At 38.1% G+C, this 18,163-nt stretch overlaps 1 protein-coding gene across 5 annotated transcripts in view; it reads right to left on the reverse strand.

Annotated features, from left to right (window-relative positions):
* Positions 1–252: 252 nt before the first annotated feature.
* LOC149527960 (uncharacterized) overlaps positions 253–18,163 on the reverse strand; it is a 52,217-nt gene continuing 34,306 nt past the window's right edge. For all 5 annotated transcript variants that reach the window (XM_089811911.1, XM_089811909.1, XM_089811908.1 and 2 more), the window contains 2 exons: positions 1,027–1,237; positions 253–785 (listed from right to left, as the gene is read on the reverse strand). In XM_089811911.1, coding sequence (XP_089668037.1) covers positions 565–785; positions 1,027–1,237 — 432 coding nt within the window. In that variant the 3' untranslated portion in view covers positions 253–564. The remainder of the gene's footprint in view (positions 786–1,026; positions 1,238–18,163) is intronic.

The following is an 18,163-nucleotide window of genomic DNA, read 5'->3' on the forward strand; positions in this document are numbered from 1 at the left end:
ATTGTTGAGGACTTCCCACTTTCATTCTTTTTATTCACATGCCATCTACGCAGAGCAGACCTGAACAAGAACGGAACCTTGTTGGACATGAAACTCCAGCAAACTCGGCAGTGAATTATGGTTCCACTGGCCTAGGATACTTCTTTTTAAATTATTTTAATTGATGCAATACGATCCTCTAGTTACAAAATAATTCAGACATTAGAAAAGCAACCATCATCAAATGAAGGCAATGAAAGGTAAGGAAGGAGCTACTGGAAAACTATAAGAACCGTTTATTTAAAATGTAATGGAACCAGTTGATATCATTTCACATTAATTTGTTTAGTCAAAATATGCCCACCCTTCCTTACAGACCACCTGTTCGGACAAATTCAAACTGAATTTGACACAAATCCCTGCCTTTTGACTTTTTTGGGTAAAATTTTCTCAATCATCTCACTCGTCCAGAAACATTTGAAGGATCTATAAATCTCATCATTCATTTTTTATTTAGACAAAATACATCTAGCATGTCATGGGGAAACTTCAATACAATTACAAATAACACAGTTAAGATGCAGATTAAGGCTTTGGGACAGCACTAGGCACAGATTGGTTTGGCTTTTTATTTCTCAATTCTAGTAAACCCTTGTCCTTTAGTTTGGGATCAAACCAGAACTTCTCATTACAATTACGCTCTTTGTATATGACATCAAGTTCTTTTTCTATTCTTCTAGCCACGTTCTTCAAAATTTTGGCCTGTTGACTACCAGGATCAGTTTCCAACTTCAGTTTCTCTTCTTCTGCAACATAGGCACAAGAAAACAACAATTTCATCCAATCTAATGCTCTTTATTTATCCCTGAAAATACTTACTACATTTAGTACAGCTTAAAATAGAAAATGGCCATAGCTTTATCTTTTCCATGAAATTACAAACAGTCGTCAGTTATAAAACATGAGACGCTGAAATTCGATAGAGATCTAATGCAAGGCCAGAACAGGAATACCAGAATAGACCAACATAAAGAAACACATTAATACCTGTCATCATAGGTTTGCAGTCAAGAGGATTTTCCCAAATTTTTTGTTGAGGACCATTGTCATTTCCACTGGGTATCAAACCATTCTCTTCAATCCACTTTTCTTTAATACACTCCAAAAGAGCACGATTGGGCTTGTTCACATGTTGAATTTTTACAAAAAAGCACTTTAATGGTACACGTGCGAAATGAAGCTTCATGCTCAAGTATACCTATATTTCAAAACAATTGCTTGGTTAAATAGCAATAGGTAAAAAACGGTCACTATTTTCTTAATAAAAGAATCATGTGATTGTTACACAGCAAATAAGTATATGCACACAGCAATATTGCAAAGAACTGTTTAGAGAAAACAGTGCTCTATCTGAAAAATAGTTCTGTGATAAACTTGCAAAGGAAGTAAACACACAAAAGGAAATATTATTGCCTTTACTCTGCCTCCATTTCCCATTCTTAGATTGTTCCATTTGTACCCATTCCTACCTTTTCCTCTTTGTTTTTTTTCTTTTATTTTGTAACTGGTATAATTTTTCATCCCTCTTATTGCTTTACTTCCCTCTATAATTTCCACCATTTTCTTTTTTCCACTACCTTTTCCTTTCATTTCTTGCCTTATTATTTTACATTGATTATCATTTTTTCTCATCCTCTTTTACTATTACTTGTCATCTTCTTAATCAGAGTAAGTAGATTCCCACAATCTATGAAAAAAATTGCTATTATTTCTGGATTCGGTTGTCTAACTTTTTCTGCACAATGTTTCGGATCACACTTTGTGATCCATTATGTTGATGAGTAAAACAGAGCAAGCATAATGTTACTCCTTATTTTCTGTTTTACTCATCCTGATGATGGATCACGGAGTGTGATCCGAAATGTTGATGCAAAAAATGTTCCACAATTGAATCCAGAAATAATAGCAATTGAGCTTCTTACTCGTGCCTTCTTTCTTGTGACCTATTTTGACCCATCTTTTCCTCTTCTTTTGTACTTGCCTTTTTTCATCACGTCACGGACTTTCTTTAACCTATCTTTCAACATTTCTTTAAACTATCTTTCAACATTTCTCTGGTCTCCTCCCATCCCTTTTTCTCTCCTTTGTTACATCATCATTAACTTATTATTATTGTTGAATTTATTTTTTGTTATTATAATTATTTTTTATCATCATCATAATTTTATTATTTATCTATTGTTTACCATCTTTTATTACTGTCATGTTCATGTTGAATTTTTTTTAAAAAAATGAGAAAAAAATCAAGAAAGCATATTTTATCTCATTTTTAGAAAGAAAAGAGCTTTTATCTTTGAAAGAAAATTACTAATTTCTTCAAAGGAATCAAGTTGACTATTTCTATATTGAAGAAAGAAATAAAACTGTTTTTTGCTATATTGGTGGTAGTTACCTTTAGAAGGTTTTCTAGTATATATCTATGTTGTCTATAAAGGCAAAATGGGGTAATCGTAAATTGTGAGTTTACAAATTGCAAGAGCAATTATAATAGCAGCAGCTGCGAAGTCTATAATTTTTTTCACTGCACAAGAAGAATACCCGTAACTTGCCCCGTGGATGTTTTCTTGATATTTTGGAAGGTTTTACCACATGAATCAGTCTCTAATGTTATTCTATTATATTCCATTTTATTCTCTTCATTATTTCTTTGCAACTAATTTGTTCCACAATATTTTATCGTTTGGGAATATGCTTCCGCCTCCGCAACAAGTGGTATTACAGAGATTATTTTTTTAGTAGCTATATCAGAATTTGGTGTTGATATTGCAGCATCAAATGGCAAAGGTTTCAAATGTAGAGTTCGAGGTGGAGAAATTTAATGCAAGGAATAGATTTGAGCTATGGAAGCTTATGATGCATGATTATTTAGTGCAACAAGGATTGCACAAGGCATCAGTAGGAAAGTTAAGAAACACATAGATATCTCTCATGAGGATTGGGAAGATCCGGTATTGGTTCTTTTTCTTTCCAATATTGGAGAGAAAACAATAGCAAAATGAGAAGATTTTCATGTTGGATGGGTATTGACATCCCAGTGACATGGAGGATTATGGATTACACTATGGAGTTCTTATGCTAGGTTCATGGTTTCACTCCTTTGTTACACGAAGGCAATGAATGATTAAGTGTTGGTTGCATGACAGGTTTTGCATTTTCGCTGTTTAAAAAAGTTGTGCATATTTGTCAATTTAGACGATAAGAGTAAGTAGATTCCGCAATCCATGAAATCAAGAGGATGTTTTGGTGTCAAGAGCCATGGTGCACTATTGATTGTGTACCAGAGCTTTTTTATAACAAATGTTTACTCCCTAAAGGAGGTGTTTATTTACTAATACTGAATAAACAAAATTATTCACAAAGTAGCACAAAGAACATAATAATTAAAACACAAAAGTTACATAAATAACAATAGCAAAATGATAGACTTTATTTCCATGTAATGTCATAACAACAGTAATCCATTCTTGGTGCCATCCGGTTATATATAAAGTGCTGGATGGTTGATTGAGTATACCAATCGTTGTCAACCTCCTACAAATACCCAAGAACCATCAGTATATTGCCATTCTTAATTAGAACATAAAACATAAGTATTTTTCTCACCTAATAAACTACGACTAACATCATCCCCCACTCCCCCCCCCCCCCCGGAAAAAAAAATAAAAAACTCATGTTTGAGATAACTATAAATATATTGGTTGATGTGTACAAAAGAAAAATATATTTACTGCGAAGAAGAGTAAGGGGAAGCCCTTGGAGTAGTAGAGGATGTGGGATTCAGAAGTTGTTGAAGAAGAAGCCTGAGATCTTGTTCTACTATCATATGCTTCTCTCGTGCTACTTTCAGGAGTCTCAGTGCATCCATCAAATCCTTCCTACTGCTCTCCAGTTTCTGTGAGGTGGCCGCTAGTTATTGCTCATCCCTTGCACGAGCTATCATTCTTATGACAACTCATTCTCCAACTCCCCCACTCTCACCTCCAAGGCTGCCTCTCATTCTAATGCCAAAGTGTGCTCCTCTTCTACCTTCTGTGTTGCCCATGTCATCTGATGTAGCTGAAGGAATGTGTTTCAGATGGTCTACTCTATGCAGTAGAGAGTACTCATCATTCTTGCCTATCCTGCAAGAATGTGAAGCTTACCCCAAGCTTCTAACATCTCTAGAGTCTTAGTCTGCAACCATCCATGGGTTGTGAGATGTTCTATGAACTCTCTAATATTCCTCTCTAAGGAGTCTCTTTGCCACCATGGTGATTGGGCCCATGTCCAACTCCCAAAAGAGGTCTGCCACGTCTCATGTGGCAACTTCCATAGCCTCCAGCTCAGCTATAAATCACTGTGCAGATGCTCTAAATCCATAAATGGAAGCATACCCCCTTAGATGTCTCTAGTGTGCCCCCAATAGCCATTGTCACTTCTTTCTCCGGAAGGGGGTGGTCCTATGCTCAATGCTTCCTCCTACCTAGACCACCTCTGGCTTTGCATGTGGTGGTAATGGCACCTTCTCTCTCTCTCTCTCTCTCTCTCTCTCTCTCTCTCTCTCTCCTGATCAACTTGTTGTCCCATTAATTATGTAGGTGAAGATGGTGATGTAGACACCTAAAAACCTTTAGAAAATAAAGTATTTTTATTTTCTGAAAAAGTCCTGATGACATCATCATTTATTAATTAATTAATTATTTAATTAATTAATTAATTTTTATGCCATTAAATCCCTTTATCTTAATTAAAAATATTTAATTAAGGAATCCCTCCCAAAAATGTTTAAATCTTATTTAAACATTATTTTCTTATTTATTAATGATTTAATTAATAAATTGACCAAAAATCCTAAAATAAATAAAAAATTTATTTTTTGCCCAAAACTTGGCCAATTTTCTTATGACCAATAACCTCTTCCAAAATCTTCTAATCTTTCTTTAATTTCGATTAAAGGCTAATCTCATCATTTCCTACCCCTAACCCCAACTCAAAATATTTAATTAAAATTAAATATTAATCCTCATGTTTATTAAAAAAGTTTTAATAAATATCTCCTCAACCCAAACCCTTGAAATAAATAAAACTTTATTTATTTCCTAAAAATCTAATTTATCCTCACCCTAAGAAATTCTAGACTCTTCTAGAAAGTCTTCATCCTCATCCTAGGAAATTCTAGACTATTCTAGAAAGTCTTTATCCTCATCCAAAATCTAGACTCTTCTAGAAGATGTCTTTAAACCTAATCCTAATCCCCTCCTAACCTTGTCACATTCCCTAAACATGGGTTAAAACTTACTAACCCAAGCCAAAGTTAACAAATATCTCTTCCTTCACCCACCCTCATTAAATGCCATCCACTTGCCTATCCTTAAGCTAATCCTAAACCATCCTAATCCATCCTCTAATCATTTGCACAAGCCTAAGCAAGCTTAGAACCTTCCTAATCAAGCCCAAGTCAAAATTGCTCTCATCACCCTCAAAATATCTCAACCATAAAACTTTATGAAGTCCACTAGGTCATAAATGACTCTTACAAGCCCTTTTATTGCTCTTACAAGTCATTATGAGGGTCTTTATGAAGATTTTATCTCTTGAGCCTCCTTTGTTGACTCATCCTTGCCCTTTCCTCCATCCTCTCACCATGTGACATGTGTCACTCCTTGATTGGCTATAAGGAAGCACAATCCATGTGCTCTCCTCTCATGCAATCTGAGCCTTTCATAAGCTTTTTCCCATCTTTGCATCTTAGCCCTCAATCCCTCAAGCCTCTTGCCTATAAATTGGATCCTTCCCTTTTACAAAATAACACAATCCATGAAGTAAAGTTATAATGCTATTTTGAGAGCCAAATCCATACTAAAGCCATCTATCCACACCAAAAATCCACAATCATCCATTGAAGCCTTTGGAAGCATATTGAGCATACATCCTATCCATTTAGATAAAGCTACTCAACAAGAGAGCTTCTTATTGAGAGAGTCCATTAATGGCTCATATTCTCAATTGAGAGTTCATCTTAGTCTATCTTGAAGTTTATGAATTTTGTTTAGTTTGTAGAAGCTTTATTTAAATTTGGTTTCTATTAGCATACTAACATTACTCATATACATTTTGGCACGCCCGGTGGGACCCCGCATGGGTCATCTTCATTAGCTTTTTTAGTCAAGTTTTGTATGTTATTTGCTGATTTTGGCTAATTTTTCTTGTCTTTGTGATTGGTAGGATTGTATAAATTGGTTTTGTAGGTCCACATGAGCATGAAGAAGACAAAGGAACTCATAGTCTATCTCATAGTATTTGCAGATTTTTCAAGCTTATAGGTGGACAAAGCACTTGAAATTCTTCTTCCTCTTTTTGTCTATATTCTTCTTATTCCATCTACTTCTTCTTCTTCTTCTTGTGGGAGATCTTGGCCATTTTTTTTAAGGAAGCAAAATCATACACATTTCTTTTTAGTGCTTAAAATGAACCCCCAAATCATACTTAAATCCATTGAAAAATTAAAAATTTGCAAAAAAGAAAAAATCTTTTAACAAGTGAAACTAAACCAATCTAATCATTTGCATCCTTGCAACATCAAGGTTTTAGATGCATTCATGCAAAATTAGGAACACTTCATTTTTGAGAATTTAAAAAGAACTTCAAGTTTCCATTTCAAAAGGTTCAAAATCAACACTAAGTGCACACTAAAATCTAAATCAAACTCAAAGCATCAATCAAGGATAAAATGAACCTCATTTGCAAATATGTTAAAGTTCTTTTAAAAATCTCATGAAAACTAAGAGTCCTAAATGGTTGCCAAATTTGTCCTAAAAAGCTTTGTTATTTGTTCCAAACAAATGTCTTGTTGCAAAATCTTGAATTTTTCTTAGGTTTTTCATGCATCAAAACAATCTAGGAATATCATTTTTGGGCTTAAAACATGCAAACTAGAACACAAAATCTTGAATGAAAAGCAAAGTCCAAAGAGTCATTTTCACTTTTGAGTCCAAAAATAATCTTGAATGATCTAAGGTTAAAACAAAGCACTTCAAAGTTCTTAAAACAACACACAAAATCTCAATCTTGAATGCTCAAAAGAAAACACTTGAATGTTTAACCACTTTTCTTTGAATGCATGTTGCTAAAATCACTCTTGAATGCCATGGATTAAAATCAAATTTTCCTTGAATGCACCTTAATCTCGCTCACTTTATTTGGGCATAAAAATTGGACAAATCTTGACGTGGAGGGCCTCCGGGCGCGCGCTTGAAATCGAATCTCACACACCTTTGTTTTGGGTTTAAAATAAACTCACACTCAATCTTGAATGCCTTAAAGAAAAATCAATCGATACTTGACGTGGAGGGCCTCCGGGCGCACGGGTTTACCTTCTTGTTGACCCTAACTCTTCTTCTTGTTCGCATTCTTCGATCAATTTTATTTTTGTCGACGCTTCAAAGTTGGAATAAACATTGTATCTTAAACATGAGTGCTTGCAAAGTCTAGATCAGAAAACTTAAGCATCAGTTGGTAAAAGAACAAGCATGCTTTTTAGCCCAAGATCATCCAAGTCTTCTCTCCCCTTGTTGTCTTTCGAGGCCATCTTGGGTGCATAAGATTAGGATCCAAAATCTTGTCTTAGCCTTTTAGGAGGCCTGCTTGGGGATTTCATCACCCCTTGGGACGACCTCAACTCCAGCGTTCCGGCGGAGTATAAAGATCGAGAGGTGAATCCAAAGACACCTCTCTTGGGATCAAAATTTTGTCACTCGGGCTAAGCCTCAAGGAACTTTATACCCTTGAGAAGTGAAAGAGGAGAAGTGGGTTACCAATCCTCTCGGCTGTGTGACATCTTTTTGGTCTCATCTACGGATTTGGGCCTCACGTACCTTGGGTATATCGAGGACTCCCTAGCTAAACCAAATTTCATCCTTGTAGAAAGCTTCCTAGGATGTTGGTGTGTTTGACGTGCTTGCTCAAAACTTTTGTCTGCTTATTTGTTCATAGCTTTTGAATGAATGTTTGCCAACTTTGGTCAAAATCCCAAAAAAACAAAAATCTCCCAACTCAAGGCATACTTAGCGTAGTCACTGCCTCATCAGAAAATCATCCAAGCTCCCTTGCTGCAACCGAATCTATCTAGTTCCTTGCTTTAGAACAATCCCAAATCCAAAGTCTGTCCAAATCATCCCCCCCAGCCAGCTTGCAACCCAATCCAAAATCATCCAAGCCTTTAAAGAGTTGTTGTTACTCTGCCAGAGTTTGCTATCCAATCAATCCTACCAATCAACCAATCTCACCAAGGTTATCCCTTTGACAGAGCATTGTCTAGGGTAATCTAGCTTTGTCACTTGCATCCCTCATCACCTTGAGCTAAAGGTTGGGATCCACAAGTGGTCAATCTCGTGTCATGCCCATAGGATCATTAGTCTATCCTTAAGTTGACACAATCTCCACCAATCCAGCGCATAGGAAAGCAAAACTCTCACTTTTTGACAACATGCCCTTGAAGTCTTCCATCCACAGGAAAGCCAAAAATCTCCATCCAATCCTCCTTAGGTCTGTCATACAGCTTTGACTCTCCCTAGGAAATCTTTCATCAGCCAATCCAAAATCTGTACTTAACCCAAATCCAACCATGAGCTTCCGTGTTCATCCATACGCAAGACCCCATCCCCATCAAACTCATCATCTGTAATGATCCCATTTTAGCAGTTGACCAAGTGTGTGTGCGTTAGCCTTGTTCTACATGGTCCTGAGGGCTAATGAAGGGTTTAATGGGATTTTGGAGTGTTTTGGCCAAGTCATTTCCAGTTTGGGCCAAAACAACGTTGATTTACTCAATTTCAGGCATACTTACTATTTTTAGTAAGCCGGCAGGACACAGTGCAGGTCAATTTTGGTGATTGGATTCGATACTCCTCGGTGAGAGCTTTCCGATGAGCTATCACTCGCATTATTCGGAGTCCGATTGCTAATACATTTTAATGCTTGAAGTTTTATTAAAGTAACGTCTAATTTAATTGTAAAATATTAAAGTGTTACTTTAATATTTATTTTATGGTGATGTGTACCCAAGGGAGACATAAGGGGTATTTTAATATATGTTTTATATTACACATCTTTTATCCCACATTGCCCATATGAGTTGAGCGGACCCGTGGGAATAGAATAAAAAGAAGCATCTGTGGCTTCATTAGGCAGGTTGAATATGAGAAGAAATTGGTATGTGAGTTGCAGCTCAGTTCTTGGCATTTGAGGACGTCTATCCTCTCTTGTAACATTCTAGACGTCATTCCCTTGGGGTTTGGCCTTTGGAATTCTTTGTTTTTGGCTTCATTATCAGGCAGTTTAATTGCATTTCCGGCTACAGGCAGATTTGGTATTTTGCTCATATCTTCTTCACTACTTGTCCGACGCTTATGCCGCTTTGAGGGAATGGTATTACGAAGGTAGTGGACTGATTGAAGGACAAAGTATTGTAGCAGCAAGTTCGTAAGCATGGGCTGGAGTATTATGACAATATTGCTGAAGTAATTAGTGAGTTGATAAATCTGCCATGTATTTGGTTTTATGAATTCTGAAAATAACATTTTATTAGCAGCAGTTCATTTCCACTTTGCATATTATTGTAGTTCCTTTCTTGTTTATGTTGTATGATACCAATTCCATGCATAAAACACAACAAACAAATAAACGTTTGATTTCCGGAGTTATAAGGGGTTTTAAGAAGTTGAATGCAAACTGTTTGACATAATTCCTTTCAGCAATTTGGTTTAGTCTTTTGGGACACCCAGGGGTGCCCATTACAGTGGTATCAGAGCTATAAGTCCTGCCATCCTGTGGAGATCATATTGATAGCTAGATAAAGATGTATATTAGTCCAGATCAAGATGTGATGTTCAGACAGTTATTAGGTACATTAGAGAAGGGGCAACATATGCAACAAGAGCAGAATAGGCGAATGGATATGATGTTGCAGCTTATGGCTAGACAGATGGGCATCAACATTGATGATTTGTATGTTGCTCCAGAGCAAAAGGTAGTCGATTTCTCAGGTGGGATTGAGACACGTATAGAGCCAGCCAGCTATGATGTTGGTGATATGGGTGCTTTAGCGGAATCAGTAGAAACATGTGTGCAAAGTCAGGAGACCACATATGAAGCTTTGTCGGGAGATGGTGTTGAAGTAATAGTGGGATTAGGAGAACATGAGGATACTGTCATATCAGTAGCCACTTCTGTGTCAGTTGAACCATCCAATGAGGAGTTTAATGGTATAAATGCAGTGGTTGATGTATTCTCTAATGAAGCCACACATGTTGATGATTATGAGTTTTCATCAACTACAAATTTAGTTCAGTTTTCTGTTGCAGCAGTTAATGTTGTTTTTATGTCCATATATTTTGATGCAACAACACCTATTGTTGATATAGTTAGCATGAGTACATATGATTCACCTGCAGTTACATCTTTTTCAATGCATGATGGTGATAATATGCATTCCAGTCCAATATATATTATGTGGATAGATACCGGGAAGAAGACGTTTCATAGATCTTCTATGGAGTTTCCTTATGGTGACATTCTAACTTCATCAGCTCGAGTTTTGAATGCTAGGCTACAGGGGTTGGTCCTGATGATGCAGGTTTGCAGTTGGTTTAACTTCCATATGGATATCACACATTACTTCAATTGGGATCCAGGTGGAGGTTGGCATTCATTATGTTACTTAATTGCTTGAGGACAAGCAATTTCAAGGAGGGCGGATTTGTAATGATCCCATTTTAGCAGTTGACCAAGTGTGTGTGCGTTAGCCTTGTTCTACATGGTCCTGAGGGCTAATGAAGGGTTTAATGGGATCTTGGAGTGTTTTGGCCAAGTCATTTCCAGTTTGGGCCAAAACAACGTTGATTTACTCAGTTTCAGGCATACTTACTATTTTTAGTAAGCCGGCAGGACACAGTGCAGGTCAATTTTGGTGATTGGATTCGATACTCCTCGGTGAGAGCTTTCCGATGAGCTATCACTCGCATTATTCAGAGTCCGATTGCTAATACATTTTAATGCCTGAAGTTTTATTAAAGTAACGTCTAATTTAATTGTAAAATATTAAAGTGTTACTTTAATATTTATTTTATGGTGATGTGTACCCAAGGGAGACATAAGGGGTATTTTAATATATGTTTTATATTACACATCTTTTATCCCACATTGCCCATATGAGTTGAGCGGACCCGTGGGAATAGAATAAAAGGAAGCATCTGTGGCTTCATTAGGCAGGTTGAATATGAGAAGAAATTGGTATGTGAGTTGCAGCTCAGTTCTTGGCATTTGAGGACGTCTATCCTCTCTTGTAACATTCTAGACGTCATTCCCTTGGGGTTTGGCCTTTGGAATTCTTTGTTTTTGGCTTCATTATCAGGCAGTTTAGTTGCATTTCCGGCTACAGGCAGATTTGGTATTTTGCTCATATCTTCTTCACTACTTGTCCGACGCTTATGCCGCTTTGAGGGAATGGTATTACGAAGGTAGTGGACTGATTGAAGGACAAAGTATTGTAGCAGCAAGTTCGTAAGCATGGGCTGGAGTATTATGACAATATTGCTGAAGTAATTAGTGAGTTGATAAATCTGCCATGTATTTGGTTTTATGAATTCTGAAAATAACATTTTATTAGCAGCAGTTCATTTCCACTTTGCATATTATTATAGTTCCTTTCTTGTTTATGTTGTATGATACCAATTCCATGCATAAAACACAACAAACAAATAAACGTTTGATTTCCGGAGTTATAAGGGGTTTTAAGAAGTTGAATGCAAACTGTTTGACATAATTCCTTTCAGCAATTTGGTTTAGTCTTTTGGGACACCCAGGGGTGCCCATTACATCATCAAAGCATGAAGTACCAATCCTATCATGATGTGTTTGGTCGCATTGTCCTTGCTCCCGCCACCTCCTATTCCAATGATAATGAAAATCTTGTTCACTATGACGGGTATATTGAAATCCTTAGAAACATTCCTCCAAGCATCCCCCAAAATCCAAGAGTGATTCCAAACTATCTAGTCATGCCATCAGATATTCCAGCTTCCCCTCCATCACCCCATCAACCAAGCTTCCAATCTTCTACTCCCATCACACTAGCTATTCCTATCAATCCACCTCCACCTTCGACACATGAGTCTCCAAGGAATCTCCTAGAGGAAATACAAGAAAAGTTGCCTCCAACAGTCGATAAGCCATGTCATCTAATCCAACCATGTGAAGTAGTCAGTGATGAAGCTTCCCCATCTATAATATCACCTCCATCTCCCATAGCTATCATCCCCATACCATCCATCAAATTGCTTAAAATCCTTCCACTTCCCGCAAGCATCAAAATCCCACCACCTGTCAAATCCCTCCAAATACTATCCACATCGCCTCCAAGCATTTTCCAAATCTCTCGTAATGACCCTTATGCATCCATCTTCTACTCACCCATCTCCACTATTGAATCTCCCATCTATCCATCCGCTGCCTTTAAAGAATCCATCCCTTCACCTCCTATCGCACCATCCATTCCAAACCAGTCCTATCAAGATCCTGCCCAAAAGCATGTTGACATCCCCCAAAGCATAAATGAAGATATCATCGTACCATGTCTTCCATCCATAGTGCAGTCACCATCTCCTCCATCTCCAAAACCTCGAGCCATATCTCCTCCACTACAAGATATCTTGTCATCCCACCAGCTACATCAAGATCCTATCCTTCCATCTCCCCCGCTCCATGCTTCCATCTTACCACCTATCCAAGCTATTCCACCATCTATAATCTACCCTCTTGGTTCACTTACATTCATCCACAGTGGCCCTCTCTCAGCAGAAGAATTAAGAACAGTATCTCCCCATTGCAATACACTTAATAAATCACTTCTACCATTTTCTGCAAGCAAAAAGTTTCCTCAGCTTGTTCAAATGCTCAATCGATGGCATTATCAAGGTCAAGGTTTAGGACCACAAGAGCAAGGAATCAGAGAGCCTATTATTGCACAAAAAAATCTAGGATTTCATGGTCTTGGATATGTATCCAAAGGCTCACCATCTAAAGGTGTTGGTACACCACACCCCCAAACCAAGCCTATCTCCAAGCCCACCATGCCAGCCTCCCATCACTCCTTCAAGAAATCTTATTTCATCCCCCCTCCACCATCTTTGAAACCCAAAACAACCTACCATATCCCCCCTTCATCCACTAAATCCATTTTGGGTCCCTATGTCCCAAAATCTACCATCCTCCATCCTCCTATCAGCCATCATAAAAATCCTATTCCATCCATTTCTATGCAAGATCAACAAAGGCACATATCAGGGCACATCATCCATCATCATCCCCCTACATGCTCTTTCATATCATCTCCATCTCACAAAGCTTCTCCTAACCATCTTCCCAAAGCTTACCACAACAATGTGAATGCCAACTTCAAAATGCATAAAGCTAAAAATCCACATCCTAGTCAATCATATGTCTATTCTAAAAGACATACTCCAAAAAGGCAAAATCCAATCAAAGAATGCAAAACAATGCAAAAGCCTATGAAAAGAAAATCCAAAACCATGTGGATCCCCAAGAAAAAAGTTGAAACCCAATGCATAATGGCATCCACCATTGCTAATCCCCCATCTAATGACTCATGTCCCCCATCTCCTGACTCCATCTTGGGTGCCTATATCCCCAAGCACGCTTCCACAAATCCTCCATCACGCCTGCATCTACCATCTATCCCCCATATGCTCTTTTCACACTCGTCCCAACATGTGCCAATGTTGCTCTTGCAAGCATCCCCATCTCATGCTCCTTTCCAACCTTTTCATCCCTCCATCTCCTACCATCAATCCCATCTAATCCAATCTATTGCATAAATCACACATCCGGTGTACCAACAACTAGCACCAAAATTGAACATTCCAATAGCCAGTGAAAAATCCCAAAAAAGCCAAAATAGCTGAAGAAAGCCAAAATCATTCCGGCTAAGTCCAAAAGTCAAAAAGTCAAAAAAGAAAAGAAAAATAAAGCGTCCACTAGTGAAAACTTGACAATTCAAGCGCCTTGGACAAGTACCATGATGAAAACTTGGCAAACAAGCGTCATGCGTAATCCCGCCATCCCCAGCTTAGCCTATCACCCTCATGCTTTTGGTCATCTCTTGACATCCAACTCCATCTTCCAATCTATCCACCTATCCTCCATCCTCCAGCTTCCATCTCACACCATCCACTAATCTTATGCAGCTTCAGCCAATCATCTCAGCTATCATCCATCTCCCTAGCCCCTTCAGCTTTTTCCATCCTAGCTTCAATCCTATCACATCCATCATAAGACCTCCTTCCGCATGTTATCTTCTGATTGGGGGCACTATATTCCTTGGAGATCTTGTCTTGTCCATACTCCCTTGTCATTGGTATCTAGCTCTAGGCTATCCTCATGCAAACCCAATGTCATCTCTTTATATCCATCATAATCCTAGCTATCTACCATCCTATCCAGCCATCTCATCGTGCTACTCTAGCTATCCTTGGTCACAAAATCTCTCATCATCATTGGATGCATCCTGCCAAATCCATATCTTTCTCTATCACCCCACCCTTAGCTTTCACATCTTGCACAATATCGAACCATCCCGCTATCCTATCATCCTAAGCTTTTTCCTGCTTGTAACTATCTTGGTCAGCTTCAGCTTGTAAATATCTTGGTCTGTCAGCTTGTACATCCTCTTTAGCTTAGTACCATTGCATCTATCCAACATTCATGTCAGTTCATCCTTGATCAGCATCTTGCACCCATCACACATCTTGGTTAGCTATTCCAACGCATCCATTAGCTAGATTTCCTATCACCAAAGTGTTATCTTTCTTAGTTCAGCTTGCCAGACGCATCACTCATCCAAATCCACCAGCTTCGGTGCTCTCCGATAGGTCCTTGCAGGATATAGCTTTCCTCATGTCTGATCTTGGTCCGTTAGTACCTTGCCCTACCCATCTCGTTGGCAAACGGCTCTCTTTTGGATTTTCACTTTCTTTTGATTTGGGATCTTCCCTTTTGGGTCTTGAAGTATCTTTTCCAAGCAATCTCCTTGTTCCCTCCTCAAGGTTGCCATGATCTTCCATATCATGGTATGCTGCGAATGGGGCAATTAGAGCGTAAGGTCTTAATCAGGTCTTTCATTTGTTTTTCTTTTCTGCTTGTGGGTTCTCCAATGTCGTTTCCACGCTGCTTCCTCTAGGATTCATGTGTGATGTTGGGGCAATCCTTGCATGTTTGTTTTGAGTTAGTTTGTCAATCCTTTGGACGGTTGGTGAAAAGGCCTTGATGTTCTTGGTAACCTTGGCAATTAACCAACAGTCCTATAGCAAATCTAGTGCTCAACTACATGGTGGTACTTCTCTTTGAAGTATCACCCCGCTCAAAAAGCTTCAACGGGTTTCCTTCATCTCCATTATCCCCCATCCATATCCAGCATCCGTCTCTCCTACCCCAGCTGATGCATCAATATCTCTTTGAATCACTCATCACTCTTAGCTTTAGGGATCCACAATCCTAGTCTTAGGGATCCACCAATCCAAATCAACCCACCAAGCCTAATCTTTCGAGATCCACAATCCTAGTCCTAGGGATCTCCAAAACCCATCTTCCGCCAATCTAACTCTTTGAAATCCTGTTGCATCAGCTTTATAATCCCCTCATCCATCTCCCTATCCTGGATTCCTTTCTATAGCGCTCTGCTCCTTCATCCTCCACCTTCCCTAAGGTCTTAAGCTTGCTTCCTCTTGTGCATCTGATTCTCCTTTATCATTCTCCCATAGTGAGAGTTTGAGCTAATTCAGCCCCTTCTCTTTGCCAATCTGAGTCTCCTTGCTCATCTCGGATTCTTGTACTTTTCAAGAAGCCATCGAACCTCACTTTCTCTCCTCGCTACCTTCTTGAGGGGGCATCTCACAGTCCATTCTCTCCTCTTCTGCTCTAGCCTTGGGCATCTTATTTTCTTATCTTTGATGCCATGCCACTTGCGGCATCACATCAAAGAGGGGCAAAATGTAGACACCTAAAAACCTTTAGAAAATAAAGTATTTTTATTTTCTGAAAAAGTCCTGATGACATCATCATTTATTAATTAATTAATTATTTAATTAATTAATTAATTTTTATGCTATTAAATCTCTTTATCTTAATTAAAAATATTTAATTAAGGAATCCCTCCCAAAAATGTTTAAATCTTATTTAAACATTATTTTCTTATTTATTAATGATTTAATTAATAAATTGACCAAAAATCCTAAAATAAATAAAAAAATTATTTTTTGCCCAAAACTTGGCCAATTTCCTTATGACCAATAACCTCTTCCAAAATCTTCTAATCCTTCTTTAATTTCGATTAAAGGCTAATCTCATCATTTCCTACCCCTAACCCCAACTCAAAATATTTAATTAAAATTAAATATTAATCCTCATGTTTATTAAAAAAGTTTTAATAAATATCTCCTCAACCCAAACCCTTGAAATAAATAAAACTTTATTTATTTCCTAAAAATCTAATTTATCCTCACCCTAAGAAATTCTAGACTCTTCTAGAAAGTCTTCATCCTCATCCTAGGAAATTCTAGACTATTCTAGAAAGTCTTTATCCTCATCCAAAATCTAGACTCTTCTAGAAGATGTCTTTAAACCTAATCCTAATCCCCTCCTAACCTTGTCACATTCCCTAAACATGGGTTAAAACTTACTAACCCAAGCCAAAGTTAACAAATATCTCTTCCTTCACCCACCCTCATTAAATGCCATCCACTTGCCTATCCTTAAGCTAATCCTAAACCATCCTAATCCATCCTCTAATCATTTGCACAAGCCTAAGCAAGCTTAGAACCTTCCTAATCAAGCCCAAGTCGAAATTGCTCTCATCACCCTCAAAATATCTCAACCATAAAACTTTATGAAGTCCACTAGGTCATAAATGACTCTTACAAGCCCTTTTATTGCTCTTACAAGTCATTATGAGGGTCTTTATGAAGATTTTATCTCTTGAGCCTCCTTTGTTGACTCATCCTTGCCCTTTCCTCCATCCTCTCACCATGTGACATGTGTCACTCCTTGATTGGCTATAAGGAAGCACAATCCATGTGCTCTCCTCTCATGCAATCTGAGCCTTCCATAAGCTTTTTCCCATCCTTGCATCTTAGCCCTCAATCCCTCAAGCCTCTTGCCTATAAATTGGATCCTTCCCCTTTACAAAATAACACAATCCATGAAGTAAAGTTATAATGCTATTTTGAGAGCCAAATCCATACTAAAGCCATCTATCCACACCAAAAATCCACAATCATCCATTGAAGCCTTTGGAAGCATATTGAGCATACATCCTATCCATTTAGATAAAGCTACTCAACAAGAGAGCTTCTTATTGAGAGAGTCCATTAATGGCTCATATTCTCAATTGAGAGTTCATCTTAGTCTATCTTGAAGTTTATGAATTTTGTTTAGTTTGTAGAAGCTTTATTTAAATTTGGTTTCTATTAGCATACTAACATTACTCATATACAGGTGAAATATAGCCAACCCCCATCTAAAATTTTGTCAAAGGAATAACTGTTGCAGCCTCTACATCAATGTTTCCCCATTCTTGATCTAGCTGAACTCATACTCCTTCCTCTGTGCCTATCCCTTCGGTCATTGCCATCTGAGGGGTTGAAATTGCCTTGTGCACCATAGGGGCCGGATCCTGTACTAAAGTTGTGAGTATGGTAGTCGAGGTGACTACTCCAAACAGAGGTGCAGTTGTGAAAACTAATGCAATAGGGGTCAATCGTTCAATACCTCATAAATTTGAGATGTGAATAGTGCGAGGCCCCAATTTTTGTGTCTTAGGTCTACCACTCTTGTCTGTAGTACCTTGCTTGTTCCCTCTATTGGAACTAAGTCTATGGGTGAAAGATGAGGTGGACTGAGTACAATTTTGGGTATTGCAGATTGCTTGGCAACCTACTTAGGATCATCAATAGGGATCTTTCTACGGCACACGGTACTGGTAGAGCTAGCCCCTCTCGAACTTCCACCTGCACTAGTACAAGCCCCTTGACTGGTACAGCCTCCTTCTGTATGGTCATCTCTTGTACATACTCCT

Source organism: Cupressus sempervirens, chromosome 11, assembly GCF_028749045.1.
Source record: "Cupressus sempervirens isolate cs-2001-9-10 chromosome 11, ASM2874904v1, whole genome shotgun sequence".
In the NCBI taxonomy this organism is placed as follows: Eukaryota; Viridiplantae; Streptophyta; class Pinopsida; order Cupressales; family Cupressaceae; genus Cupressus; species Cupressus sempervirens.